At 45.0% G+C, this 27,012-nt stretch overlaps 1 protein-coding gene across 4 annotated transcripts in view; it reads left to right on the forward strand.

Moving 5' to 3' along the window:
• ARAP2 (ArfGAP with RhoGAP domain, ankyrin repeat and PH domain 2) overlaps window positions 1-27,012 on the forward strand; it is a 1,514,823-nt gene that overhangs the window by 328,113 nt on the left and 1,159,698 nt on the right. For all 4 annotated transcript variants that reach the window (XR_013608339.1, XR_013608340.1, XM_078678359.1 and 1 more), the window contains exon 7: window positions 16,992-17,061. Coding sequence is in view for 2 of the 4 variants with exons in the window: in XM_078678359.1 (XP_078534485.1) it covers window positions 16,992-17,061 (70 nt within the window). In the remaining 2 variants the exon portion in view is untranslated. The remainder of the gene's footprint in view (window positions 1-16,991; window positions 17,062-27,012) is intronic.

Consider the following 27,012-nt stretch of genomic DNA (forward strand, 5'->3'; position numbering starts at 1 on the left):
CAGTTGCGTTTAGTGGCTTTCAGCTCCTCGTTAAACTTGCTGCCTATTTTGGCAGGTTCTCTTGGAATCACTGGCTTGGTTGAGGTGAATGTGTTGGCACATTCTGTGATCCACTGGGAGAAGTTCTTCGCAGCCAGTTCTGGGTTGGATGTGGTGTCTGGGAGGTCGGAGTTGAGAGCGTTTTTCCACTGTTCTTTAGATATCTTTTTCCAGTTTTCTGCACGTGGAACTGGTGGCATGGTGGCAGTTTTGGTGGGTCCTGAGATGGTGAAGTGGACACTGTAGTGGTCGTTCTAGGTGAGCTGTGAGACATGGTTGTACTTGACTCTGTCAGTGGACACAAATATGAGGTCATGCGGTGTCTGTAGGATTGATGAGAAGTTGCTCATGCTGTCCAGGAGGTCGAAAGTGTTGGTGTCGCTGGGATAGTCTAGGTGGAAGTTAAGATCCACTAGGATGATGTAGTGTTCCCTTACAGCACCATTCATCAATGGTGCTGTAAGGGCCAGGATGGCATTGCAGAAGCTGGAATGTGGTCCTGGTTGTTTATAAGTGAGGGTGCCTCTGATGGTGCTTTTCCATCTGTGTGAATTTGGAAGATGAGATGCTCCATTGTATGGGTCATGTCATCTGAGAAGGTTGTACATGGGATGGTGTCTTTGTAGATGATGACAATTCCACCTCCTTGTTTGTTGGTGTGTTTTCTTGCAGCCTTCAGTAGGTAGTGATGGTGATGCCCATTGTGGAAGCAGGGTTCAGCCAAGTTTATGTGAGGAAGATGAGAACTAGGGTGAGGGATGAGATTATGTCCCAGATCTCTGTGGCATGTTTTCTGAGCGACCGTGCGTAGAGTATAATGCAATGGAGTTGTGCCATGGTGGTGTCAGTCGACGTGGTGGGCACTTTCCTTTTTGCAGTGTCTTTGGTGGTGTCTCCGGTGTTGTTCGTAGCTTCGGTGTTGCAGGTGAAACAGCAGTGCTGACAGGAGAATGGTCCTCTGGTGGTGCATGGAGATGTGCAGTAGCAGTTGTTGTCGATGCATCCAACATCCAGGGCTCGGAGGTCTGCAGCAGTGTAGATGTACAGGGTGAAAGAACCAGAGTTCCTGATGCTGAGCATGGTCGAGGAATGGACAGGCTTGCCTTTGGTGCGCCATCGGCATGTCCATGCTAAGGCCTCCATAAGTAGTCCTGGGAGATGGGAGGGTCTGGCAGGGAGGTGACAAGCAGGAGGGCTGTGAGTGGGGGAAAACGGCAGAAAAACATGAAAATCAGTGGAGTACAAAATGCAGTACAAAACCAAATATAATGTATCAGCAGACAAAAGTAAAACAATGCAGAAAAAAAAATAATACTATGTCAGAAACAGCAGGTACGATGCTATGCAATTGGGGACTGTGGCAGAGTCCCAAATACCAGCGAGCTATCCCAGCAGTAGGGAATGGCACACTGGACTAAGAGGGAGAGAACTGCTCATTAGAGTCATGCTGTAGCCTCCATAAGTAGTCCTGGGAGGCAGGAAGTAGGAGGGCAGGGAGCAGGAAAAAACTTCAGGAGATGGTTGATGAAACTCAGAGGGGTACAAAATACAGGGCAGGACCAAATACAATGAATCAACAGACAAATGGAAAACAATTCAGCAAAAAACAAAATAATGTCAGGAACAGCGGGTGCAATGCAATGCAATGCAATTAGGGACTATGGCAAAGTCCGAAATACCAGCAAGCTATTGGAGCAGCCGGGGAGAGGCAATCTGACCCAAGTGGTCGAGCACTGCTCATTGGAGCTACACTGCTGCCTCCATAAGGTGCCCTGGGCAGTGGGAGGTGAGGTCAGGGAGGGAGAAAAACAGTAGGAGCAGGGCAGCGAAACTAACAGAGAAACACCTGGAAATCAGCGGAGTACAAAATACAGTGCAAAACCAAATACAATGTATCAGCAGACAAACGGAAATCAATCCAGCAAAAAGCTAAATAATGCTTTGTCGGGAAACAGCGGGTACGAAGCAATGCAATTGGGGACTACGGCAGAGTCCCAAGAACCAGCAAGCCATCGCATCAGCGGGGGAGCTGCACGCCGACCCAAGAGGTCACGAGTCATGAGTATGGCTGAGCGAATGCGTGAGAATGACTGAGGTTGACTGTGAATGAGTGAGACTGATTGAGTATGCGTGAGTCAGAGTGAGATTGAATCAGAATGAGTAGTATTGAGTGAATCAGAGCGAATGAGTGTGTTCTGGGGAAACTAGGTGAGAATAAGTGAGACTGAGCAGGAATGAGTGAATCAGAGTGAAACTGAGTAAGATTAAGTGAGTCAGAGCGAGATTCAGTCAATCGGAAGGACTGAAAATGATTGAGTGAGAGTAACTGAGAATGAGAGACTGAGTGGGTCAGAGTGACAATGAGTGAGACTGCATATGTCAGAGAAACTGAGTCAGAAAAGTGACTGCAAGTACTACTAAGAGTGTAATTAACTAATATTGAATAAAAATGAATGAGAGATTAGGACTTAGTGCAAGCAAGTGTGAGAGAACCCTCCAAGTAAATGAGTCAGTGTCACTCACTGAAATTCAAACCAAACATTACCCCCCACCACATTTAATTGTCACCAGCCCCCTCTAGCAAGCTGGTCATCAGCTATCCCATAGACACTTGTCAGTATTGCACAGAGGCACTTTCACTTTTAATTTTACAGACCTGAAAGCTATGAGCAGGAGTTTGTACTAATGAATATCATGGTACAAAAATATTGAGGACAGAATATTGAGGAAAAAAATATTGAAAGGTAAATGCATAGAAAATATATGCTTAGCACAACACATCCAATAACATACACATCACATAAAGATATATTGGCATACATATGACACTCAAAGGCGCACATAGATGATAAAGTGATTATATCAAAGTCAAAAGTAAGCTTTATTCGATTGTTGACAAGCAATCATAAAAGCACATAAAGCATATAATTACTACAACATTACATGTGTGTTACAAAGTCAAATTCATTACATTAAGAAATGTTTAGCATTCCATGGGGAATAAGTTGTTATTAAATTGTCAGTTCATTTCAAGTTAAATAGTAATAACGATACTATACATGAAACAGGTTCATATTAAAATCATTAAAACACATTTTTATGCTCCCACTGTAAGTTGAAAGAACATTTAGATAAGGATTTGTTTCCTTAAGCTAAGAACCTTTTTCGGGAAAAAAGCCATCCTATAAACGCTGTGTACATTATCTAGATATTGCAATGCCAAAAGGGCGGGACGACACTGACGGGACCCAAGAATTTTCAGCACAGGGAGCAGACACAATTTCCTCACGGAAGAATACAATTTACAAAAAAGGATAACATGGAGCAAAGTTTGTTCAGAAATGTTATCACAAGGGCATGGCTGGAGGTTTTGAGACCAGTCATTTATGGTAGGAAAAGTGACTAGCCTATGGAAGACCCCCTAACCGAAATCGGATTAGAAGGAACCTATCGTATGCCCCCAGGACATAAGTAAGATAGGGTTGAATATTAAAAGTAATTAAAATCGTCTGATTGTGTAGGACAGTGGGCGTTACTATCTCAGATGTCAATCTGATAGTATCCAACATAGATAAGGCCATTTTGAGATCCTTCCTAGATGTCCCCAACGGAGCTAGGATTAGTAAAATACTCTGGGTGTCCAAGATCTTGTAGAAAGTTACGAACGTAATTTAACCATGGGATCCTCAGGGCCCCGTCCAAACTCAGGACATCCAGGAGTATATCTCTGTTCAATTTGGCCTCTTCTTTTGTCCAGAGTCTGTGCCATAACAGCACAGGCTCAAGTTTAATCAAATCGGAAATAAAGGTGAGGCCCAGCTCCGCATGGCAAATGTATGTTGAGGTACCATTTGGAACGGATAAAATATATTAAAAAAAATAATTTCTACTTTTTGAATGGGAAGCAGGTCAACTGGCGCCCTTACCCCAGTCCCGTAAACAGCTGCAAAGACACATTTTGCTTTAAAAATCTTAATAAGTTCCTCCGGAGGCTTCTTGCCTAGTTTTTTAGCAAAGGAACTTATAGCAGATGTACTACGTAATAGTACTAGTTTTTTTGCAGCCACAGCCTGTGTCCATAAATCATTGTTGGCAAAAAGGATGCCCAAATATGAAAATGTTTTAGTAGGCCTTATCTTTTGTCCAGACACAAACATGTCTTTGCATTTTATGTTGCCAGAACCGCAACGCATTATAAACGTTTTTGAGGAGTTAACTCTTAGCCCTAAATCATTCATAAAATTGGTGAAATTATAGTACCTTCTGAAGTCCTACTTGAGTGCGGGACATAAGTACTGCATCGTCTGCATACAAGAGGGCTTGAATCGGGCGTCTCGAAACTTGGGGAGGGTCATGATTATGGTTTAAAAGGGCATCCCCAAGTCCGTTTATGTACAAGTTAAAAAGAAACTTAGCAAGAACACTCCCTTGCCTAACACCACTTCTTATATGTATGGGCGCTGATCGTTCACCCTTTAGACCACAGCGCACTCGCGTATTAGCGTTGCAGTAAAAACGTTTAAGAAAATAAATAATCTGTTTGTCAACCTGAATTGCTTCTAAAATTGACCAAAGTTTGTTTTGGATCACTCAATCAAATGCGGCTGTAAGGTCAACAAATGCTAAAAATAGGTGCCCCTTCTTTGCCCTTGTGTATTTACCTACCAGGAGAGACAGATTTAATCCCTGATCTACAGTTCATGCACCAGCTCGGACATCGTATTGCAGGTCTGACAGGACGGAATTTTGTTCCGCCCAGTCCTGGAGACGCTCCAGTATTATTCTACCCGCAATTTTCGTTATGGCGTCTAAAAAGAAAATTGGCTTATAGCACGCCGGATCTTGTCTGTCCCCCTTTTTAAAAACGGGCACAATTGTTGACTCTACCCAGGTAGGTGGGAAAGCTGCACTACAGCTAGCGTTTAAAACTTGCATTAAAAGAGGGGGCCACAGAAGAATATTAGATTTGAAGAGGTCTACAGGGACCCCATCGGGGCCAGACGCTTTACCAGCCTTACTTACAGTGAGAGCCCGCTCTACCTCCTCTAACCTGAATAACAGGGCGGGGTGTTGAATAAGAGAGCTAGAGTTGTGGTCATCCAGTAAACAGCTATTTGACCTGTTTAGATCACCCGGCTAGATCACCTGGTATACTTTTGCAAAATGGGCTATACGTTGGTCTTCTGCTATTGCTATTTCAAGCGAAGGACCAGCTTCTGAAGACAAGAAAGGGGCCCTGATAATTTTCCAGAAAGCCGCACTCTCATTGGCCAGGGAGGCAGAGTGCAAAGGGTCGCACACCTCCCTATATCACAAAACACACATATCAAAGACAAAAAGCATAGCCAAATTATGTAGGAAAGTGCCTCTTTGTACATAGTTAACACCCCCTTTTTCCCTGAAGTGATTTCGAACTGTAAGTGCACTGGGTCCCTAACAACCAGATTCCCAGTGCCAGAGCTCTTTCCCAAACACTATACCATGATTGACACCACTTCAGCTACCCCTCTAAGTCCCTTGTAAATGGTAGTCTGGACTCCTAGGGTATAAGTACGGAGGAGGGACCCCTGGGGCTGCAGCACTGGTTGTGCTACCCCAGGGACCTCTCACCAAGGTTATGCTCTCTGCCACTGCAGCCTGCATGTCTTGGTGAAGAGAAATCCGAAGTGTAGACATTGCTCCCATACACCGCATAAGGTATAGGCAAGTGACTCCTACTGCAGGCCTATAACTCTAAGGCAGGGTGCACTATATCCTATGTGAGGGCATATCAGCATGAGCAGATATGTCCCTGCAATGTCCAGTCTATTCTAGGATGTTGTAGGAGCGCCGGGAAGCCATGAAGAGTGCATGGGCAGGATACTTGTCAACACAAGATTCCTAGCTCCATGATGGCTTCACTGAATCCTACTTGATGCCAGTAGTGGATTTATTAATAAATTCATACAGGTGACCCATTTAGAGGGTCCCCGGAAAATCTACCATGAACTTTTTGCCAGCCTTCCACTACCAGACATGTTTCTGACCTCATGGAGTGAGAGCCAGCACTCTCACAGAACAGAGAAAAAGCCAGCTCTGGGACAGTAAGGCCTTTCTGGGTGGGGAATGCTTCAAAGGCAATGCTGCCTTTCACATCTCACCCAGGAACCTCCAGATAGTGGGGCGAAGCCAACCCCCATTTCCTGCTCCACTTTTGACTGGAGGAAAGGCAAGAACATTAGTTAGATTAGGAGGAGGGTCCCCACCCAGCCTACACCACCCTTAAGGCGGGGCAGGTGATGTGAATCCCTCTCCTAATATTCCGCCATCTTGGGATGGTGGAAAAACAACCCATCAGGATGAGGGTGGTGCCTCTTTCCACAAGAAAAGGTCACTAGTGGGTGTAGATACACTAACGGTAGGTATTCCATTTGCTACTAACTCTCTTCCCTTGTAACGCCCCTAAGTTCAGTGTTTGGGTGGCACCCTGAGACCTTAACTTCATATTGGATGGGCAATAGAAGACCAGGACAAAGAAGACCCTCTGCATGAGAACTGAAGCCCTGCTGCAAAAGAAAAAGGCACCAAATACTGCTTGATGCTCCCAGGACTCGACAAACGCTGCTTCTGTTTCATCCTCAAACCTGAAAGAACTCCAAGAACCCCATAGCATCTCCAGCAATCAAGAAATTGGCAAGAAGCTCCCTTGGAGTGATGTTATCACTTCCTGCACACTGCAGGCACCAAACCTGTGAAGTCTGGTTTGTCAACTTGCTTCTCCCCGAGGACTTTAAAGCAGCACCAAAGCAAGAAAAGGTATGACAGGTCTGGAGGGTCAGATCTGTCTCCTTACCAAGTTTGGAGACACCAGGACCTACCAGAGCTGCGGTGTACCAATCCAATCCCAAAAAACTGTATTCAACAGATATGTCATCAAAGCATGATACATAAATAAAATATTTCATAAATAATATGTATAAACACTGTTAAGACCTTTTTAAAAATGTTTACAATCTGTCCTTTAGAGTGGTAAAATACAATTGATACAGTTTAAAACAACTGTAAATATTAATATGTATAAAATCTTTCAAGCAATTACAATTCATAGTGTTACATAATACATGGGCAGAGAAATTAAATCACTAACAGTTGGTGCACGTCCGAACACCAGAACAGTGCTACAGTGTCTAATATGCAAGTGGCCAACTCCATATACTCATATAGAGAAGAACAGTAACAAGTACAGGCATTCAATTTGTGGGGAGTGCCTGTGATCTGATGGCCCAAGTCCATACCAGAAACCTTGCAAATGCAATGGCAATGGAGGTTGATGTATCCAAGCGTCATAATCTAAGTGCAACGCCATTCCTTTTGGTGCCCTATGATCTGCAAATTGGTGTCAGCCATGATCGACGAGGGGCAGCATAAGCTGGGCAGACAAACAACAGGCGGGCCAGTGACTCTGAATGGGCATGACAAATGGGACAGGATTCGTCACTTAAATGACCCCATCTTGCTGTAAATGATCTTACTGGTAGCGAGCCAACTTCTGATTGTGCGGTTTAGTTATTTTATCCCAGTACTGTTCCAAACGTGGGACTGGTTTAACTTCTGGGAATCTTCCCGTGAGTGAAGACGTGTCGCTATTCCTATAAGCGTTTTGGGTCACCCATTCCCAATACTTTACTTTTAGGATCCCCTTGGAGGGGAACGGGGTACCTGTCGGATTCTCCCATAGTGATGACATGCCAATACTTGTTAGGGAGGCTCTGACCTCCCGTGACCATTTTATTTTGTTAAAGCGGTCTGCTCTAATTAGGTCCTTGAGGCCTTCAGCATAGATTACCAATTCTGGTGTACACCAGATTCTCCGCCAATAAAGAAGAAGACGCAGTCTTGCTATGTCGGCCAGAGCTTTCCTGCCTAGGTCATAAAGCAGTGGGCACGCTGGGGTGCTTTGCAGGAGGTTGGTGATTTGACATAGGAACCTATTTTCTTCTGCAGTTAACTTGGACAGATTCTCGTACCCCCAAAGATCAGCCCCATATTAGGGCGGAACAGACCACTTTCATGTTATATATTTGCAGCACCTGACTAACTGGTTTTGTGAGAGAGGTGTTGAACTCAGCTTGCAAACTCCAGCTAGTTGCCGGTGCTTCAACGTGGCCATGTCAATCTGTCGATTTCACCTCAGGTCCATCTGCATGATGACCCCTAAATATGTAAAATCATTCACTTGTTCCAGGGTCATTTGTTCAACACTATGCCTCCTCTAAATGCTCTCTGTGGATTAAAAGACATAAATTTCGTTTTGGATACGTTAATTTCCAAGCCCCGTAAACAACAGAACTCCTCAAAAAGTAGCAAAGCTCGTTTTTCAGATAATTAGCGTGTCATCCGCGAACATTAAAATAGGGATTTTTACACATGCTAGGGCTTGGGCATCAGTAGGAGTGGACTCCAGAAATGTTCCAATCCCGTTGATAAACAGAGAAAATAGTTTGGGTGTTATTACGCCACCTTGGCGCACACGTTTCTCTATGGGAAAATGATTTGTGACATTACCCTGCGCACCCCATCAAATTTGGGCATAATTGCTCTCACGAAGTCTAGCAATAAGGGTTAACAGTTCCGGAGTCTAGCATTGAGTGTTAACAGTTCCGGGCACATCCCCATCTCTTGCAGCACTGATCATAATTTGCTACGAGGGACGAGGTCAAAAGCTGACTTGAGGTCCACAAAGGCAACATACATGCTGCCCTTGTCCAGGACCACTGTCTTCCAGTATAACAAGATGAATCGAAACACTTGGTGGATAGTACTGGTGTGTGCCCGAAAGCCAGCTTGTGGTGAGGATAGAATACCCTGCTCGTCAATCCAATCCTGGACCTTGTTTAAAACTAACCGCCCCTTTATCTTTTGCAGAGAATCTATTAAGCTGATAGGCCTATATTTTCCAGTGTGAGATTTATCCCCCTTTTTAAAAACGGGGATAATCACGGCCTCTTTCCAGGAATCTGGGACTGGTGTACCCTGGGTGATTGCATTAGCTAGCAGCACTATATACTGGCACCATTTGGTCTTGTCATAAAGAAATATATCAGCCTGGATACTGTCTAGGCCCGGTGCCTTTCCACCCATTACTGCTCCCAGGGCGATGCTGACATCAGCCTCGTCAAAAACCATGCTTTGATACTGCGAATATGAAGACTCCGCCACCTCACCCTCATCTAAGCTACAGGCATCTTGGGGTTAAAATAGATGATTGTGATCTGAATAGGCGATTTATTCCTTATCATCCTCTGTTGACTAGTGTGTGTGGTTATAATTAGCCTTACACCCACTCTATAAGTCACAACAGGGTGTGCCTAACTTTAAAATATCCTCATAAACTCTCTGTGTGTCTCCTCATGTGTGTCTACATTCCATTCTCTCAATCAAGCTTGTACAGGTCCATGCAGAGAAAGAGAAAAACAGGTAAGGAAAAAATGTGTGGATGGCAGGAAGGAACCTCACGGGAGCAACCACCTGGGAACTACTGACAGGTTCTCGTCAGTGTGTTCCACTTCTCATCATTGGCTCCTTCCCACCAAAAATAAACACAATTTCAAAGTAGGAAAAATATAAAAGTAAATCCTAAACAACTCAAAAGTGTGTATCCCTATCACACTCATGTGTATCTACCCCCCGGGTGTCAACGCCGCTAATCAGTGTGGTACCCTATTCTAAAACGGAGTTAGATATCCCTAGCTATTTGAATCACTTTATTCCGTGCTGGGTATCTACTCCCATTAAAACTAAAACTCTACAGTTGAGCTTCGTTTTGAAATATATGAAGCCAACATGTTTCGTTGCCTGTCTGGGTTGGTCGGCAACTTCTTCAGGGCTGGGGGTATTTTCTTTGCCACACAATACTGGACACTGCCAGCGTTTAAATCTTTGCGATGCGATGTTTTTATGTGATTCAATGAAATCTGGCTTTGTAATATCCTTCCTCTTTTTAGGTCGCCCATATTTATTGATGATTTGGATTTTAGATGCTTTTATTATGTAGTGTATTTTGATATATGTATTGTACTTTTATGATTTTTATTAACGGAAGAAAGTGGTTTTGACTGACTGACTGACTTGCTGGCCACCCCTGTCCCACTTTACTATATTCCGGAACTGCTTGAACTTTTACTTGCACATGCCAGTCTGAGGTCCTGTAATCTATTTTTATCCCATACTTTCTTGGCCTTTTCCTGGGCTCTCCTGTATGTTTGTCTTTGTAACCATACTTTGCCAGGCTCCCCTAATTTAATTGCATCCCCTAGGGTTCTACGTGCCTCTCTACATTCCTCACTGAACCACTTGCACGCTTTCCTTAGTTGAGTGCCCTTAGCCTTGCATTGCCTAACGAAGTGAGTGCGTAACTGGGCAAAAAATGTTTCATGAGTGGTAATTATGAGCTCAGAAACAGCGGAATTGGCCATACAAGCCTCTAGCTCAAATGTTGCACAGTCAATATCCTTGGTAATAGTAGCTAGGACATCAGGCTTCTCTAGTATTTTAACCCATTTTAGTTGTCTCATATCGTTTGAGTGGACCCCGTCAAGAATAAACAGTTTGCTACCTGGTTGTGTAAGTTCCCTCTGTCGCAATAGATCAAAGATCGCACATAAGGGATTATGGTCACTCTATAACCATTCCCTCACAACCATATCCTTAAGAGCGTGCCATAGCTGTAAAGTTGATTAGTAGATAGTCTATGCAGCTAGCACTGTGGCCATTATTAAATGTGCTAGCCTCATGTCTATCTGATGGAGATCTTCCATTTGCCGCCCGTAGGCTTTTCTACAGGCAACTGGAGGTAATTTGGATTGCCACGTCTGACAATTTTTGTATGAGTGTTAATTCTAATTTTGGAATGCCCCTCTGGGCATCTTCGTCTCCAGTGAGATCACATTCCTCATTGGCAAGAGGCTTAAAGGACGAATTAAAGTCTCCTTCAATTAGGACGTGGGAATCCTAGGAATACAGATCTAGTAGAAAGTCGAGAGCCGCTAAAACTTCTGACTTTTTTCCCTTTGATCCTCTCACATAGACATTATATATGTCAACAATACTTTGCTGACCCCACTTCAGCCTAATTGCAAGAATGACCGTACTCTGAGTCTGGAGTACCTGGATACCGAAGCCAACCGCTTGACGAACCCAGATTGTCAGACACCCAGAAGGTTGGCCATTTCTCCCCTGATAGCTGGAATATGATAGTTTAGGTAGCCTATACAGTAGAGGGGATCCACCAGCCAGGCTTCCTGAAAAAGATGGATGTAAAAATGCTCAATAAAGGTGTGCCAGTCGGGGGATATGACCTTTGACCTCAACCCAGCTATATTCCAAGATATTACAGATAACTTTGAAGAAGTATTGGAAGATAGCCTTTGCCCATTGGGAATATTAGGTGGTTCACCTCTAGTAACCCGCATCCCAACAGGCAAGGGAGGTGTTGTCAATATGCTCCTAGGCGCCAGATCAGGGTTGATACACAGGAGCTGGGTAATAGAGGGTATATTAGAGAGGGTATTCCTACAAGTTGGAGGAGCAGTATGAGATCCCAAGTGCAATTGAGGCTTACTCTGCAGTCAGGCGTTAGCCTCGAGAGAGCAACATCCCGCTATACGAGGGGGTGTTTGCCTAGCGGGTTGCCTACACTGACTACTAGGTGGAAACCGCCTGAACTGGATGGAAGAAATTTCAGGAGGGCAAGTGCGAAATTCCGGGGCGAGGAGATTTTCAGCGGGATCAGCCCCCTTCAACGTGAGCTCAAGACAGTCTAACCGTTGGGCTCGGGAGGTGAGCCTCTGTGCCCTGGTGATATCTTCCTGAAAAACTGAGCAGCAGCCCCTAACATGGTGAATCCAATGGATGACTTTGTTAGTTAGGGAGTCCACATTTTCGACGCTGTTTCTGATATCATTCTTTGGTATATGAACCATATAGATTTTAGGAGCTTGCGACAGTTTAAAAATAGTCAAATCAAGCGGTCGATGTTGTATGCTACGCGAGGAATAATGTGTCAAAGGTAGAGAAGTGGCTGTGATACAAGTTGGATGGGCCTGCACTGATGCTGAGCTACAGAGGACATTATTATGTTGACTTGTACTAGGGTCAATTGGGCACTTAATCAGATAGAGAGATGGTGCTATCTTATAAGTCATGGCAGCAAGGCGGGCTGGATGGGATCAATGTGACATGAGCCCTTATCAATAGTAAATATCTCATGTACTGTATGATTAGCCTGTCAAGATTGAGGTGGGTGTCCTGTTTTAGGATTAATGTTCTCAGAACGGGAAGAATTTTTGGCAGTAGAAGATTAACCAAGGAAGTAAGGCCCTCAATCATTGTTCTCATCTGCCCTATTGCTAGTCTAAGAGTATTAATAAGACGGTGTGTTTCCTGGGATTCAGTATTAAGTCTTGGGCCTAGCTCTGTCCTAGGAGTCTGAGAGGGCAGAGAAGGCAGAGAAAGAGGGGGTGGCTGAGGCCTATCTTCCCTGTCCCCAGGGGTGAAAACCTGTTTGAACAAGTGATAGCAGGTCACAACTGTTGGAGATTAATGCTTGGGGGATTGTGGGAGGCTGACAGTCCCTCGGCACGTCTGTTATTCCTTCCCTGTTTAGCACGGGACGCCCTTTTCTAGATGGTTTATGAAACATAGCTGGGGTGGAAGGCTGGCATCTTGGGCTAGGGTTAATAGATTGAATGAGTCAATGGGGAGATTAACAATACCATGCTGCGTAGTTGGTTCGCCATCTAAAATATCCTCACAATCACTAAAGAGGGTGTCTATTTGATCTAAGACATAGTTACTGCCTGCTTGTTTCTGTGACTTCCTTGCCCTCCTTCCCTTATCGGCTTGCCCAATTCCACCTCCACCACCCTGCCTCCACCACCATCCATGGATTGTCTTTTCCCCATCCTTCTGGGCTTCAAATTATTATCAACTAGAAACAAGCCAACCCTTACCTAGGTATATACAGGTGCACAGCACTAACAATGAACAGATGACAATCAGACTGCCTTTGCACGCAAGCCCGAAATGGATTCAAACAATAAATTCAGGACTAGAATGAAGGTGGGGTCCCTGCTTTAAAAGGGCAACATTAAAAGTACAGGCATAAACAATACCAAAATAGCCAGTGCGTAACCGAGCTAGTTCGAAATGCAGTCCAAGGTCCAGGAACCAGATGAAAGAGGGGTGGCCCTGCCCTGCCACTTCCTGTCAGTGATGGGCAAGGAAGGGCCTGCCCTTGGCCTGAACTTCGCCCGGGCACGCCCACGCCCGTCCGGCGCTGCGGGAGCCTGCAAGGAGATTTAAGGTGTCTCCAGGTGCAAGGAGATGGCGTTGGTGGTACCGGCTGGGTGGGAGGCTGGGACAGGTGGTCCTGGTCCCCCTCTCCCCCTCCCGCAGTAACAGGCAGGCAGTGGATACAAGACGGGCTTCCCACGCTGCGGGAGCCCGCAAGGAGATCTAAGGCGCTTCTGGGCAAAATGAGATGGCATTGGCGGCAGCGACCGCGTGGGAGGCTGGGACTGGTGGTCCTGGTCCCCCTCTCCCCCTCCGGCTGTAACAGGCAGGCAGTGGAGGCAAGGTGGCATACCAATAACTGGGGTACCAGACCCCCAACGGCAAACACCAAGACGAGAGTCCACTCAAGACTCCCAAAGCACTAGAAGAAAGCACCTTTCAAGGGATGTTGAGACACCTGAGACCCACTTCCTGAGGGGCCCAGCAATCCCGCTATCGCATCTCAAAGTTGACTGCTCCCGACCATGATGGCCAAAAGACACAAGACGCCTAGCTGACCGGTTTGCTCTGCACCTGGCCTCACTGGCTCTGGCACCAAATAACCATCTGCGCTCTCGTGGTCCCCAAGCCCTTGCAATCCTCCCTCAAAGAAGGCCCATAGGATTTAAGTGTCAGTCCCCCTGTGCAGTGTGTTTTCAAGTGGCTCTCTTCATCTTTGCACACCAGCTTCCAACACCCTCAGCAGTCATCTCTCAGCTGATCCAGGATGCTCCCGAACTTCTCCTTCTTGAACTTAGAACCTGATCCTGACATCAACCTAAAACAAGAAGGTGAACTTCGTGAAAACATTGCCTGATTTTCTATGCAATGTTCAGCTTTTTCCCTATTGTTTCCCATAGTTCGTAATTGCACACAAAAGTGATACATTTTCAGAAATTTGCAAAACTTTAACTCCAAAAGTACTTGCCTTAGATGTGTGTTCTTGGTCTAAAAATTATTTAAAAATCAATATTTTTTTATACATTGATCTTGGATTTATTCTTGAGTGTGGGTCTCATTTATTGCCTCTGTAGAGTACAACAAATGCTTAGCATTACTCTCTGGTAAGCCTAACTGCTCGACCACACTACAACAAAAAGAGCATTAGACTTATCTGCTTTTACCTCTGTGCACCATTTGGTGTGGATTCTGTAGACTCTCTGCACAGTGTGCCTCTTTTTAGAACACTTCATAGAGAGCCAATTTCCTACACAAGTATATACCATACAAATCAAACACATGCACTAATCTCACACAATTTTTTGCCGTATTATATACGGCAAACTCCACTCAAAGGTATTTTAGTGCTTTACATGGGCACCCGTTACATTACACAAGGACAGATTCATATTTTAAAGACACTGGGATATGAAGTGATTTGCCTAGAATCACAGGATGTTGAGTTGATGCTTAGACTCAAACCTGGTTCCCCAGTTCCAAAATCTGCCGCTTTGGCTGTAAGGCCTCATCCTCTCCCGCATCATGTACCAAACACACATTGCACCTACTTCATGGTTTTGACGCCCACTACTCACTCGCAGATGCATCACTCAAAAAAAAGAAAAATTGCCAGATATCATGTGCACTTCTTACCTGTTACCTAACACAGACATGTCACGTACCAACATGACAGCAATTCTCAATCAATTCCCCTATGCACACAAGGACAGATACCATACAGATCATAAAGAGGCAATATCCCAACAGACACACATATATCGCAGATACACGGATAACCACAAACAAATGTATCATACTCAACTAAGAGAGATCACACACTCACTATTTATCACGCAGATGAGCGAGTGGCACTTACACAGCACACATATATATGCATACATTGCGCAAATGAATAAATGGTCATGAGGTTAATTTTAATAAACCTGAGGCTGTCTTACATAAAGTGCCCTGGGAGTGCAACAGGCATGTGTGCCCTCTTTGTGCACCCTCGAGGCACTTTGTTATTACAGCAGGGGCCGTGTACACTTGTGAGACCGCTTCTGTAATACCAATAGCACTGGCGCACATGAAGCACCAGCGCTATCTGCAAGGGGAAGTTCCCTAATTTGCATGGAGGCGTGCCCCATGCAAATGAGGGAATCTCTTTGCCTCTGCGCCCGCACCGTATTACAGATGTGAGCGCAGAGGCAAAGAAGCCCTCAGCAGGTTAACTGAGAGTGCGCCTTCTAAAAGGTGGTACACTGTCAGTGCGCCCCCTGATGGCAGCCCTCTGGAGAGGGGAAGGGGGTCCCACGGACCCCACAACATCCCCTTGCAGGCTGGTGCAGTCACTGACTCCACCTGCCTGCACGGAGTTCTCTAATCTCCTTCAAAAGTGCAGGCCGTTGCCGCCTGCACTGTGAAAACACGAATTAGCTGTATAGCAGCCGCTCTGTTTTTCATAGGCATGTTCAGCTCCCAAGGTAGCACAACTTTGCGGCTACCCTGGGGCAATGCATTCATGGTAATACAGCACATTTTCGCTGTTTGCACCCGGCTCACCTTTTTATGGTGCACCCAGCACAAACAATGAAAATTTACATTTACCATAATAAGGCCCCTGATACTGTATAACATACTTCATAAGGAGAGAGCACAATAAACCACAATCACACGGGTCAGAACAGATGGCTAACCCCGCCCCCAGTAAATAAGGCACATATGTACTACAAGCATCTGTCATACACATCTTAATCTTACATCGTACACTCCCCCCCTTCACACACAAACTTGCACGCTAATATGTATTCTGGAGAGACTGTTGCAGGCCCACTAAAGGCCAGTGTGTGAGATGTGTTTACAGTGGGGGCGGACTCTGAACATTGCTTAAACAATCAATGAAGCTTAGGTTACGCTGGCTGAGTCCCAAATTAGCATGGAGTTCTAAATTTGTTGTTGCCATTTATACTATATCATTTAAACCTCTCACCCTGTTCTGCTTTGCTTGTCCCTCCAATACAGTGACCCCAAAAAATTTGACAAAGCCACAAAACTCTCGAATATACAAGGACATTTTGGCTTTGTCACGATTTGTTTTTTACCCATGTTGTACATCAGCACAGCTGTTGTGCAACTTTGCCGAAAGTAAAGAAAAAAAGCGCTATGATGCATCCATCATTTAATCTTCGTAGCGCTTTTAAAAAAAAACCTTTGTCATGCTGTACAAAATGACTGAAATACATTGGTAAAGACAATACACCCTTACATAGGCGAAGGTTATTGGCTTTGCCGGTGCTTGTTTTACAGTGTTCATGGCTCCGCCTAAAGCAGTCAGTACACCAGACCAACCTTATTGTTAATACTAATCCCTTACTCTTGATTATTCTCACTTAAACGATTTAAGGGCCCCCCGTTCAGGGTTGGTATCCTGGGCCAATGCCACTCGTCTGTGGCACCCCTCCTCTTCATTTATGCCCCAAAACACCTGGATTTTTCTCAGTATCTCATCTCCTTTTCCATCTTCCGATCTGGAGTGCGCCTGGTGCACAGTACCAAATGCCTCTCAAGGAAAAAGGTGCACTGTACAAGTAAAGATGCAACGTATTATTCTTTGTGCATTTATTTGTGTCTTCTGTTTCACTGAACTGCAATTTGTATCTCTCGGTTCATAGTTACTAACAAGCCTTTTTGCTCATTTTCAGAAACTATATGTTTCAGAAGCGATGGGTGAGATTTGATGGAGATCACCTCTCCTACTACAACAATGAGAAGGTAAATTAATGTGATAATTGCTTTGTCTGTAGCTCTCATTTTACTTAAATGGCTATTCAAGGCAAAAGACCCTCTGCATCATATCTATTGTTTGGGACTTCGTTTATACAAAATGTTTTATGTGTTTGAACCCGGTTAGAGCTCAGTGCCCCCCAAAAATCTAGAAAGTAAAGATTAAACATGACAACCATAGATGCCATAAAAGGGAATCTTTCGCTGTTTATGTATGTGCAATACATTGTTAAGCGGCTAATCTGGTAGATGGTTCTCTAACTCTGATCCTCATTTCTCTACATAAAACTCCATCTTTTCACTCTTCATTTCAGGGAACAGGGTTTAACTTACACAATTCTAACACAGTCGCTTGGGTTTTACATTAGAAATTGGCATCTCCGCTAGAAATGAAATGAAATGAAATGAAATGAATGAAATGAAATGAAATGAAATTGGGTTTATAAAGCGCATGGCTGCCCGAGGGCGTCCCAGCGCTGATGCACTAATAACAGAACACAAGAGGAAAGAAATTAGAGGGCCTTGGGGAAAAGAAAAGTTTTAAGTGTTTTTCTAAATTTCAGGTAGGAGGGTTCCATCCGTAGGTCCCTAGGAAGGGCATTCCACTTTTTTGCTGCATTCAGCGAGAACCGGCGGCCTCCAGTGCGGGCTTTCCTCACTCTAGGTGTGATGGCCAGGTTTTCTCTGTCAGACCGAAGGGCCCGCGCCGGTTTGTATGGACAGATCAGACCCCTCAAGGCCGGAGGGCCGTTACCTTGCAGGGATTTATAAGCAATGCAGAGTGACTTGAAGGAGATTCGCTCCTGAATTGGGAGCCAATGCAGGGCTCTGAGCAGTGGTTTGGCTGAAGCCCATCTGGGGGCCCCCATAAGTAGCCTGGCTGCAGCGTTCTGTACTCGCTGCAAGATATTGATCGAGGCCTGAGGCGCCGTCAGGAGGAGGGCGTTGCCATAATCCAGTCTGGACAAAATTAGGCCCTGGATTAGGAGCTTTCTTGATTCAAAAGGCAGAAGGGGGAGGACCTTCCGTACAGCCCGCAGTAATCCAAAACACCCTCCTGCTACTTTCAGCGCATGGGTCTTAAATGTTAATTGGGGTTCGAACCAAATCCCGAGGCTTTTAACTTTCTCCTTGGGCGGGGGTAGTTCCCCCATACAGGGAGGCCAGTGCTCAGACGACAGGGATGAAAGTGGGTGGCCCATGACCATAATCTCGGTCTTGGCTGCATTGAGTTTAAGTTTAGAGTCAGTCATCCAGGAAGAAATAGCAGTTAGACATCTTGAGAGGTCGGATGGACATCCCCTTTGTTGCGACAGCGAGACGATAAGTTGTGTGTCGTCTGCGTAGCTGATGGTTTTGATCCCGAAGGGGGCTACTACCTCCTCTAGCGGGGCCATATAAACATTGAACAGTGTGGGGCTCAGGGAGGAGCCCTGAGGAACCCCACACTGAAGGGGAGTGGGTTTGGACATTGAACCATTTTCCCAAATTCTAAAAGATCTTTTATCGAGGAAGGATTCCAGCCATCTAAGGGCTGACCCAGTGATACCCAGTTTGGCGAGGCGCTGGACCAAGGTTGCATGGTCAACGGTATCAAATGCAGCGCTTAGGTCCAGGAGGATCAGGGCCGCTGATCCCCCTGAATCCAAGATGCATCTTGCCTCTTCCGAAGCCACTATAAGGGCAGTGTCTGTACCCTGACCTGGGCGAAAACTCGTTTGGTAGTCACTCAGTAAGCCGTTACTCTCCAAGTACTCTGAGAGCTGCCTATTCACCACCTTCTCGGCCACTTTGCCCATTCCCGGAAGCAAGGAGATCGGGCAGAAATTGGCCAGGTCTGAAGAGTCTAGGCCTGGTTTCTTAAGGAGCGTTTTAATTTTGGCTTGTTTCCAGCTCGGGGGGACTATGCCCGTGGAGAATGAGGTGTTTAACAGCTTTGTGGCCGTTGATGAGATCGTACTCAAAATTTGTTTGAGGATGTGCATAGGGGCTGGGTCAGATGGAGAGCCACTTTTTATGATGGCTAGCGTGTTGCAGAAGTCTTCCCTGGTGATGCCGCTGAACGCCTTGAGTTGGGGGCTAGTCGGAACGGGGAGGGGGGCTTCAATCGGTAGTATAGCGGGCACTTGGGGAAGGCTATCGAGAATTTTTTTAATTTTGCCGTCAAAGAACTCCGCTAGCTGATCACATCTTAATTCGGGGTCCTTATGCGTAGTTATAGGGGCTGGAATTTTGAGCAACTGCTTGACAATTTTAAACGTTACCCTGGAGGAGTTAGCTGACATTTTAATTTTCTCCTCAAAGAAATCTGCCTTAGATTTCTGCCGTGCGGTTTTATAGAGTCTCAGAGCAGCCTGGTAGGAGGTTTTACTATTGGGTGCCCAATCTTTCCTCCACTAGACTCCCATAACACAATTTTTTTTTCACACGATACTCGTTCTGTTTAAAATATTGTGCTGATTTGACTGCGGCTATTTTAAAGTGGCAATTTGTTTTATTCCTCACGAGGGGGAATCAGTGCCTGCTTTCACGTGTCCAAAATATATCTGTCACGTTTTAGGCTGTTCTCTGGCCACATGACCAAATTGTGAGCACTGATTTTGATCCCCAAGTCTTCTGATCAGAAGTTTAGGAATACTGGGATTGACCGAGAATTATCCTCTCTGGCCATAATGCAGAATTGGGAATGTAAGGTGTTTAACATCTTTGCTGTTGGGCAGAAAATTGGGACAGTGCATAGATGGTAGCAGACCACCTCAGCCTAGTACATAGTTGAAGGCAGTGCAATAGGTGAAGCTGCCGTTACCTATTTATGTGTGTACTTTTGTAGAAAATAGAAACCTTCTCAGGGGTCCCACTGATACTTGGTCCTTTTAAACCAACAAAGAAGAAATTGGCACAAAAGCTGAAACCTAAAAAGAACATCTTTATTCACCTCAGATGAGGGAGACTACGTCACACAGAAGCCTTAGCAACTGAATGAGGCAGTCTAAGGAGTACAGAAAAAAGGGGCCTTATATATGCTTAGGGTTACATAGTCAGCATAAGACCAGGGAGCAGTCCTGGCTCATGTAAGCTGCCAGAAATACAAAATGGCTTTCAGCTCATGCTAACAAATCCCTCCAATATTTAACACTTTTATACTGCACGTGCTGCACCTGTCAAAGGGACGGGAATATCCCCTGCATGGTGTACAGTCATGACCCTTGCCCTGGTGCCCAGACTGCATGCCTGTGATCCTATTATTTTTATGCCACACACTAATCCTGTGCATGTGCCCGTCTTTTGACAATAATAGGTTCTAGACCAAGTTCTGATCCTGGAGGGTCGCCCCAAGCACACCATCATAGTAACTGAGGACTACCGACACTGTTGTTATGTTATGTTATTTTATATGCGGTTTTGTAGCGCGCTCAATTACTACATGAGTATCCTGGCGTGGATTGAGAGATGCTAAAGGCCAGACAAAGGAAAAACTTTAGAATGCAAGTTTAAACAAATGAGTTTGTAATGTTTTCTTAAAAAGACTCAAGTTCGGATTAGACTGCAGAATCAAAGGCAGGGCATTCCACAAAGTGGCGGCTTTAACAGCAATTGACTGGCCCCAAGCCGAGAGCACTGGAACCGAGGAACCGCCAGTAGATACTGAGAGGCGGAGCGCAGAGGCCGTTTGGGAAGATAGAAAGTAAAGCGTTTCCTCAGATAATCTGGACCTTGGCCATAAATGGCTTTATGTGCAAAAGTGAGTGTCTTAAAGATAATGCGCTGTGACACTGGGAGCCAATGCAGGCTACGCAAGCGGAGTCGAACGCTCGTTCGCCTGGAGATGTTGAATAAGAACCGGGCTGTCGCATTTTGAATTATCTGCAGGCATCCAAACAAATAGGCCGGAGAGCCGATCAACAAGGCATTGGCATAATCAAGGCGTGAGAGGATCAGTGCTCTCGCCACTGTCTCTCTCGCCGAATTAGGAAGAAAGGGAAACATTTCTGCAGAAGCTTAAGGGTGCCAAAGCACCCGCAGGTCAGCTTCTTAATATGGGCCTCAAACGAGAGATCTTCTCCAAACCATACTCCCAGATTCTTGGCTGGGATGTTCACAGAGCTGGGTAGTGGAAAACCAGCCGGCCATAGCCATTCTCTGAACCAAGGAGGAAACTGACCATAGAGAAGAATCTCAGTTTTGTCCTCATTGCACTTCAGTTGGGCGGAGGCCAACCAGTTGAAAACAGAGGACAGACAGGCCTGAATCCTACCCGTGTCCAGGTCATCGCCAGGCCAAGTGAACAGCAGCTGTGTGTCATCGGCATAGGCGATTATTTTTGCTCCCAGTTGTTCAGCCAAAGTTATCAGGGGGTTCAGATAAACATTAAATAACAGCGGGCTCAGAGTTGACCCCTGAGGCACCCCCGTTGAAAGAGGTTTGGCTGAAGATGAAAAAGGGAGTAGCCAGACCTGCTGGGACCGAGATGCAAGGAAGGAGCTAAGCCACTCAAAGGCCAAGCCTGTGACACCAATGGCTGCCAGACGTGACAGTAGCAGCTGATGGGGAACCGTATCGAACGCGGCAGAGAGGTCCAATAATATTAGAGCCGCTCTGTCGCCATTGTCTAAACAGTCCCTAATGGCCTCGGAAACTTCAACCAGAGCCGATTCCGTGCTATGAGTGGCACGGAATCCGGACTGGGCAGGATGGAGAGCCTGAGATGTTTCAACAAAAGCATTTAGTTGCCGAAAGGCCATTTTTTCACAGACCTTGGCCATCGCTGGTAAAAGTGAGATTGGACGATAGTTAGCTGGTAGCGATGAATCTAGAATATTAGAAGTGCATACAATTGGAAATTGGTTGCATCCCATGGGGCACACTGAAGAAAATGTTCAATAAATTTCAAGAAAGTTATGAATAAATATTGTTGAACGAAGTTTTTAGTTTGTCAAATTCATTTATTTTTCTTTTTGTTCTTTTTTTCAAGTAGTTATTCCATATTCATCAATATCGATTACACATCTGATTAGCATAAGCTCCTATGCATTTCGGGCAATGGCCCTTCGTCGGGGAGCATATCTATAAATGAGAATAATGAAGCTCATTGAATCTATTAAGTTCATAGTGTTTACAATAAGCAACAAACAATGGTATCTACAATGGTGAAGAGGTGGTGAGAAAACGTGAAATATACGATAAACGTGCATGGAGTGCAATCAAGCGGTGAAAGGGTGAAAAACGCTGCTCAGGGGAACTTACTTGTTTAACCGATATGTTGAATCACGGTGTCAAAATATCTAAAAGTGAGGGGAAGATAGGGTAAGTCTGGCGTCCTGGCAAGCTCCAAAGTAGCTGCGAGAACGGTCGAAAAGTGGTACTCACGGTAAAAAGGTTGAACCCGGGTGTTCGAATTCGAATTGCTCGCGGTTAGCCGAGCTTCCTGATAGTGGGCGTATCCGGAAAATACGTGCAGCGATGTTGCGTGCAACGGCTAAACAACGTGATGGTAGAACTAAAAATCGGACTAATCAACGGGTTCAGCTGAAGGCATAAAAAACGGACTAAGATGAAAACGAACAGGTAAAAGAAGGGTGTTGAATAAATGTGACTCTAAAAAAATGAAAGAAGTAAATTCAATAATTAAGTGCAAATATTATTAAACCACCATTCTAAATAAAAATTAAAAAATAATAAATAAAAAATAGAAAGTTGAAAGGTTAAAAGATAACCGGTGTAAAGAACTTCATCAGGTCAATTGTACAGAACATAACTGCCTGTGTGGGCTCACAATTAAAGATAACAAGAAAATTCAATGCGATCATTTAACCCATGGGGTTTTAAACTTTTCAGTCTATAAAGCCAGTAATTTTCTCGGCGAAGCAGATATTTGTTGTTGTCTCGTCCTTCAATTTTTTGTACAATTTCTAGCACCATGAATTTTAGCTGGGATATGTTGTGATTCATCTCCAAAAAATGTGCTGCTACAGATGATTTCAAGTTTTTAGATCTTATGTTGGACTTTTGTTCATTGAGACGTATTTTTAATATTCGTTCAGTCTTTCCTATGTACGCTTTCCCTCAAGGGCATTTTAGTAGATACACAATATTGGCGGAGTCACAAGTAGCTGTAACTTTCAATGCAATTTGTTGACCCTTCATAGGGTGCACAACTTTATTACCAGGTATTATATTGTGGCAATTATTGCAATTTGCACATGGTCTTGTTCCTTTGAAGGTTGTTTCAGTTTGATCACTCTGTTTGAAAATTTCACCAAGGTTCTTCCCTCTTGTATGAGCAAATATCGGTCGGTGAATGAAAATTCCATTAAAATCAGGTTCAACTTTTAACATTGGCCAATGTTTTAATATGATTTTTTTGTAGTCTGAGCTGACATTCGAAAATTTAGATACAATCACTGTTCTTTCACTCTTTTGTTTCGGAGTGGGTTTCAATAGTTGCTTTCTGTTAAGTGCATCAGTTTCTGTTTTAGCTGTTTCTATAATTTGCTTAGGGTATCCTCTTTGTTTGAATCTTTCTCCCATTTCAATAATACGCTCCTTTGCTTGTATAGGATCTGATGTGATTCGTTTCACTCTTAACATTTGAGATTTTGGGAGGTGTCGTTTTAGTGTTCCTTGATGAAAGCTTGAATAATGTACCATCACGTTGTTTAGCCGTTGCACGCAACATCACTGCACGTATTTTCTGGATACGCCCACTATCAGGAAGCTCGGCTAACCGCGAGCAATTCGAATTCGAACACCCGCGTTCAACCTTTTTCCGTGAGTACCACATTTCGACCGTTCTCGCAGCTACTTTGGAGCTTGCCAGGACGCCAGACTTACACTATCTTCCCCTCACTTTTAGATATTTTGACACCGTGATTCAACATATCGGTTAAACGAGTAAGTTCCCCTGAGCAGCATCTGTTGTTTACTTCCTTTTTCACCCTTTCACCGCTTGATTGCACTCCATGCACGTTTATCGTATATTTCACGTTTTCTCACCACCTCTTCACCATTGTAGATACCATTGTTTGTTGCTTATTGTAAACACTATGAACTTAATAGATTCAATGAGCTTCATTATTCTCATTTATAGATATGCTCCCCGACGAAGGGCCATTGCCCGAAATGCATAGGAGCTTATGCTAATCAGATGTGTAATCGATATTGATGAATATAGAATAACTACTTAAAAAAAAGAACAAAAAGAAAAATAAATGAATTTGACAAACTAAAAACTAAGTTCAACAATATTTATTCATACCTTTCTTGAAATTTATTGAACATTTTCTTCAGTGTGCCCCATGGGATGCAACCAATTTCCAATTGTATGCACTTCTAATATTTTCAATGTCTAATCGTCACGTGGACAGGAGACGATACTGTGGGAGCACCTACTTACAATACTGAACAATTCATTTACCATAAGGATTACTCGCTGTGCACCTGTTCAATTTCTCAAAGCGATGAATCTAGGCCAACCTTTTTTAGCAGAGGCAGGAGTTTGGTCTGCTTCCAGTCAACCGGAACAGTAGCTGATCTGAAGGATAGACTGATGATTTCAGTAATCTCCTGACTAACCACCTCTGCCATCCCCCCGAGAACCCGAGCTGGACAAGGGTCAGTGGGTGAGCCTGATTTCAGGGATTTAACAACCGTTAATGTGTCATCCTCATAGTGCGAAATAAACTCCTCAAAAAAGAAAGTCCTGGAAGATGGCAAAGAGAAATGCACAGGGTCTAAGGGACTCTCACTGAGACATGTGGTCCGCAGACTGGCCTGAATCCTAGCTATCTTTTGATCAAAGAACGTGGACAAGCTCTCACACCAGGCTACAGAGGCTGACACTGTAGGTTGCTCAGCACAAGGGGAGAGGAAACTATTAACAATAGAGAAAATGTCCCTGCTGTTGTTGTTGGCCTTAGTGATCCTATCCGCAAAGTACCCACTCTTCGCAGTTCTAATATGGGCATAATAAACCCTCTGGGCTTTCCCCAAGGCTTCTTTAGCAATGGGGCAGTAGGAGTGACGGCAGCGCCTTTCAAGTTTTTTACAGACGAGCTTCATCTCTCTCAGGGCAGGTGAAAACCAGGGTTTTGACGGGGATGAGCGGGTTTTAGGTCTAACAGTCCCTTTAGATGACGATTCAACTCCCGTCTAGATCCAGGAATTAAAAGACCGCACTGCGTTGGACAAGTCATTATCAAGCACAGGACGGCTATTACACAGGGCGACAGACAAAGAACGCAGATTAATCTTCTGGGGGCACATAGAAATCTTAATATTAGAGGGTAGTTTATTGGCTGACCACGAAAATCTGATTAGACGGTGGTCAGACCACGTGAGAATTTCAGGAGCACCCACAGTAAGAGGGAAATTCGAACATTCGGCCTCCTGAGTGAGTTGGAAGAGTAACCCATTGGGTGAGTTGCGCCAAACTAAGAGACTCCAACAGATTTTTGGAATCTGATAGCTCAGCCATCTCAATATGGAAGTTACAATCACCCAAGAGAAGGAATCTGGGAAACCTCAAAGCGCGGGGCACAATCACATCAGACAGAGCCTTAAGAAAAGGTCCAGTTGGCCCAGGGCGTCGATAAATCAGTGTGCCTCCCAACGTAAAATGGGGTGAGAGGGTGAGAGGGTGAGGGAGAAGTTCAAGACTTCGCCATCTCCCAGCTCATCAAGGCAATCAGCATGCAAAACCCAAGAATCTTTAAAAAAAAAACACCAGCCACCCCCTCTTCCCCGTATCCGATCCCTTCTGAGTATTTTGAAACCTCTAGGCATAGCGAGCTCAATGTCGGGGGCACTAGAAGCATTTAGCCATGTTTCTGTAATAAACAGAATATCCAAGAGACCATCGGATAGCAATTCAAAAATGTCGGCAGCATGTCTGCCCATGGACCGAGCATTAGTAAGAGCCGCAGAGATTGGTTGGGGATGACTCATATAGTGAGTGGGGGTCCTCAGCGTTCGAGCGCAGCTAAAGCCACACACAGAACATGGGCTAAAACTACTGTCGGTACCGCTTGACGGAGCGAAACCAAGGCAACCAGCAGTATTCAGAGATAAGAGTTGCTTTCAGGTGTAAAATATACCAACATCAATCGAGGTAATAGGAACTTGGGCGACATGGTCTGCGCCAGGCGTGCCCAAAGTGCGACGGGCGCAGACGGGCAGCCCTTTGGCTTACATTCGGCACGCCGCAGCGCGCGGCCGCTGCGCGCTCGAAAGAGCATGTTTAATTTATGGCTGAACCTCCCTCCCCCAGCTAGAACGCTGCCACTGGTTCAGCCGGGGTCCGGGACTGCACGTAAGATGGCCACCCGCCCTCCACTCAATCGGCACACCAGCCGCGGTGGAACGGGGCAGGGAAGGTGCACCTCCCACCAAACAGTTAGCCCAAGTAAGTCAGTCACCCCCAAAATGAGTTTAAGTGAGCAGAATAGTCACAGAAGGAAAATAGGCAGGCTAAGCAGCGCAATACTCGAGCACAAATACATTTGTAAAATTGTTATTTTTAAAACAGTAAAACATTCAAAGAAGAAGTATGGCCATAGAGCAAAAAGCGGGACCGTATGGGAGCTGCCACCACCCACACTAACCGCCAAGATCTTACACTGGAGCTCAATTTATGGCTGAACCTCCCTCCCCAGCTAGAACGCTGCCACTGGTTCAGCCGGGGTCCGGGACTACACGTAAGATGGCCGCCCGCCCTCCACTCAATCGGCACACCAGCATCGGTGGAACGGGGCAGGGAAGGCGCACCTCACCACCAAACAGTTAGCCCAAGTAAGTCATTCACCCCCAAAATGAGTTTAAGTGAGCAGAATAGTCACAGAAGGAAAATAGGCAGGCTAAGCAGCGTGAAACTCGAGCACAAATAAATGATTTCGTAAAATTGTTATTTTTAAAACAGTAAAACATTCAAAGAAGAAGTATGGC

This window comes from Lissotriton helveticus, chromosome 2_2, assembly GCF_964261635.1.
Source record: "Lissotriton helveticus chromosome 2_2, aLisHel1.1, whole genome shotgun sequence".
In the NCBI taxonomy this organism is placed as follows: Eukaryota; Metazoa; Chordata; class Amphibia; order Caudata; family Salamandridae; genus Lissotriton; species Lissotriton helveticus.